At 35.6% G+C, this 3,468-nt stretch overlaps 1 protein-coding gene across 1 annotated transcript in view; it reads right to left on the bottom strand.

Moving 5' to 3' along the window:
• Positions 1-3,468, bottom strand: part of LOC107565223 (fermitin family homolog 2-like) — a 60,823-nt gene that overhangs the window by 56,577 nt on the left and 778 nt on the right. Inside the window, exon 2 of the mRNA XM_016250441.1 lies at positions 2,607-2,764. Coding sequence (XP_016105927.1) covers positions 2,607-2,763 — 157 coding nt within the window. The 5' untranslated portion in view covers position 2,764. The remainder of the gene's footprint in view (positions 1-2,606; positions 2,765-3,468) is intronic.

Below are 3,468 nucleotides of genomic sequence, written 5' to 3'. Positions count from 1 at the left end.
TAATGGATTTCAGGGTTATAATGGGAATTTGTTTGGTTTTAATGTAAACTATAATGGTGTCTATTTGATGGATTCTATTGGTGGGATGTAATCTGGCAGATGGCAACCAATAGAACAACAGTAATTCCTATTGGAATAATGCCCAAAACAAAAAAGAATTTTGTAATGGTTTAATGGAAACTATAAAGATTTCTGTGATAGATTCTATTGTTTTTTTCAGCAGGGTAATGATACCCATACTGTGCTGCACATTATTGACAATATTGAGCTGAAGCTTGACTTTGCAAATTTAAAATCTCAAATCAAATCGCAATCTCTGTTAATAAGCTTTAATAAGAAAATTTGATATTTTCCCCCAAATCGCACAGCCCTAGTTTTTAGTGTGGAAAACCCAATCTGAAAGAAATTACACAAATACAGGGCACTACAGTGTGACCATTTCAATCGCATTTGCGACTGAAAACTACTGCGTGCGACTATGAAAACATATTTAGGAGCACAACTGACCTGATCAGCATATTTGTGTTTGCGCTGAGGGAGCTTCAAAGGTTTCTAATGTACTTATAGGGATGTAACGATTACTGGTTTGACTATAAATCATGATAAAATTCCCCACGGTTAGTATCACAGTTTCATCTTTTAATTATCATTAAAACCGTATTAGATTACCGTGATTTGAACAACTGGCGATAAATAAATACTGTCCAGCATAAAGCACAGTTTTCAGTAACAGTCTCACGTGCGCACAGCATGCAGAGGAGTTTCGTTTTGAGTGAAAACAGGGCGTAAAAGCTGAGAGGTTTTAAAAGAGTGCTAAGGGAATTATACAAACGAATATATGAATGAATTAATTATATGAATGTACCTCTGAAGGTTCTGACTGTCTTCAGAAACGATTCAATGGCAATTTGTTTTCAAATTGAAAATATCAGACATACAGTGAGTAGTAGTTCTTTACAGGTTTTTTTATTCGATTGCGCTGCTTTTCCATAGTTTTTTCTGTGTAAACATGGATGTGTTTGACTGCAGCGTCTCATGCATGAAACGGCTTTCTAAAAACACTGCGCTCAAGTTAAAAGAAGTTCACTCCCATCTTCTTGCATGTTTGACCTGTTCCACTGTCAACACCAAAGCGCATTCTGTGTGAATGACGCCTAGCGCTAAATTAATGGTCCTTCAAAGAGCGCGTCACACGTGAGCGGATAATCACATGCGCCGACACGCGGTTGGATCATTCATTTCTCTTTACTGTTATCACCGGCATATTGTCAAAGTGTCTAATTCTAACATTTGGTAATATTTCGCGATTCCTCGATTTCTAAAAAATAAAATCGTGGCAAAACAATAAATTCTAATTAATCTATAAAATCAGGAAAATCGCCCAGCCCTACCTCTCATTATAACAAACAAAGTGTAGACAGTGTAAATAAGAGATTCACGGTGCAGTGTCAGGAGCTTCGTTGATTATAGTGGAGTTTTGTTGAGATCACGATGAACTAAGATGAGTGACAACTTTTAATGATTATTGAGACTATAATGAGTTTGCAAATGTGTTATTGATTTAATACAACAGTTCATTAAACAAGAAGTTAATATTAAGTGACTTATAATGTGTGACTGCAACACTATTGCCTTATTTTGCTCTATTTCATCAACGAAAAGAGTTTCAAAGTCACAGCTGAGCCGCTGCGCATCTCCATTCAAACACAGCGGTGTTTCGTTTATGAACGAACTGCGTTTTTAACCAAATCTAGTGAGTCAATGATTCAGTTACCCATTCATAAAGACAGTCACGTACTTCGTTCCTGAATGAATCAGTCGTTCGAACAAATCAATTAAATGAATGATTCAGTGATAAAATCAGTGACTTTCGCCACCTGCTGGCAGTTTTAGTTTAATTTTTAAAGTATCTTTTCTACTATTTAAATCATTTAATATTTCTATTGAAAATGTTATATTTAAAACATTAACCTCAACATGAATTTATTAACTTAATTGCACTCCTGCCGCATCGGAGCCTCATTAAACGTCTGAAAATACACATACAAGCCACTTTTGTGTCACCTCTACTTGTTTTTATTCTGTTGTTTTAATAAAAAAATGTTAAAAAGCTTATAAAATTTTTTTTTTTTTGACATAAAAGATGACATACTTTTAATAAAGTTAGAAAAATGCCATTTACAAAGGTAAAAACTAAATTCCCTATAAATCACTTTAAGGAGTCAAATATCACCTCGTTATAGGAAGGTTCATTTTTGATTATTGATTAGAAGGTGCTCCTAAATTTTTGACCGCGCTCCTTAATTTTTTACATTTTAATATAAAGAAAAGTAAGCGTAGACCCCTGAAATAACTAATTAAACAGTCTGGTCTACATGTATTGGTTTATTATTATAAATAATGAAAGAATACCAGCTACAGAGCACCACTAACTTCACATTAACTTTATGCTGGACGCCTGAATTCAGTGTATGACGAATTATAGTTGAATCCGTGTACTATATTCCAGTTTCCAGTGAACAATCATGCGTAGGCCAACCGTGAGTCAACGAAAGCGCAGTAAGCGTGAGCGTCTGAGACTGCAAACTCATCCTGTACATACGTACCGAGCTTCTCCACGAGTTTGAGCATCACACCGCCGATGTGGATTTCCCCGGTGACTCTGAGAGACACGTCCCGGTTGAGGTCAGTGACATGCATCTTCAGCTCCCAGGTCCCGTCTGCGTAGCAGCCATCCGGCATCCGTATACCGTCCAACGCCATCCTATAGAAACAGTGTTAAAACCATTATGACCCGTCAACTACAGGCTAAAGCAAAGCTCTTCAGACTGAAACACAGATCTCAAAAGCTAATCAGCGTCCCACCTAGGCAACATTTTGGACATTACAGGGCGCACTTATGATGCTCTCCAGGTAGGCGGCACACTACTTTTGAGCTACCAGCAATGTACACAATGCAAACAGAATAGTTTATTAGTAGTCTATACGTTTTCTATTCTATTTTTTTTTACTTGTTATAGCACTCTTTTGTTACTTTTGATTGCTTCTATTGTCCTCATTTGTAAGTCGCTTTGGATAAAAGCATCTGCTAAACGTCTAAATGTTTAGCAATGAAAAAATTAGCAAATTTATAAATAAACCTCTTTAGCGCTGAAAAATGGATAATAGTATTAGAATAATTAAATATCAGACATCATGCATTAGATGTGAATAGTTTATTTACAAAAACAGATGACTCATTTTCACTCAATTTTCACAAATCATGTTTTTTTTATTATGATGTTGTGTTTTTATGACTTTTGAACATTGTTAATAACGGAGTTGTGTGTTTTAGCAAACCAACGGAACAAGTTAACGTTACACTGAAACGTTCGTCACGCCATTTAAACTGAATAGAATTTATATTATTTCTAGAAGCCTAACGTTGTTGAATCACACCAGCCGACTAATTTAATAAATCACAATCAA

The sequence above is a fragment of the Sinocyclocheilus grahami genome, unplaced genomic scaffold (genome assembly GCF_001515645.1).
Source record: "Sinocyclocheilus grahami isolate Dianchi unplaced genomic scaffold, SAMN03320097.WGS_v1.1 scaffold989.1, whole genome shotgun sequence".
In the NCBI taxonomy this organism is placed as follows: Eukaryota; Metazoa; Chordata; class Actinopteri; order Cypriniformes; family Cyprinidae; genus Sinocyclocheilus; species Sinocyclocheilus grahami.
This window is presented reverse-complemented; position numbering and strand designations above follow the sequence as displayed.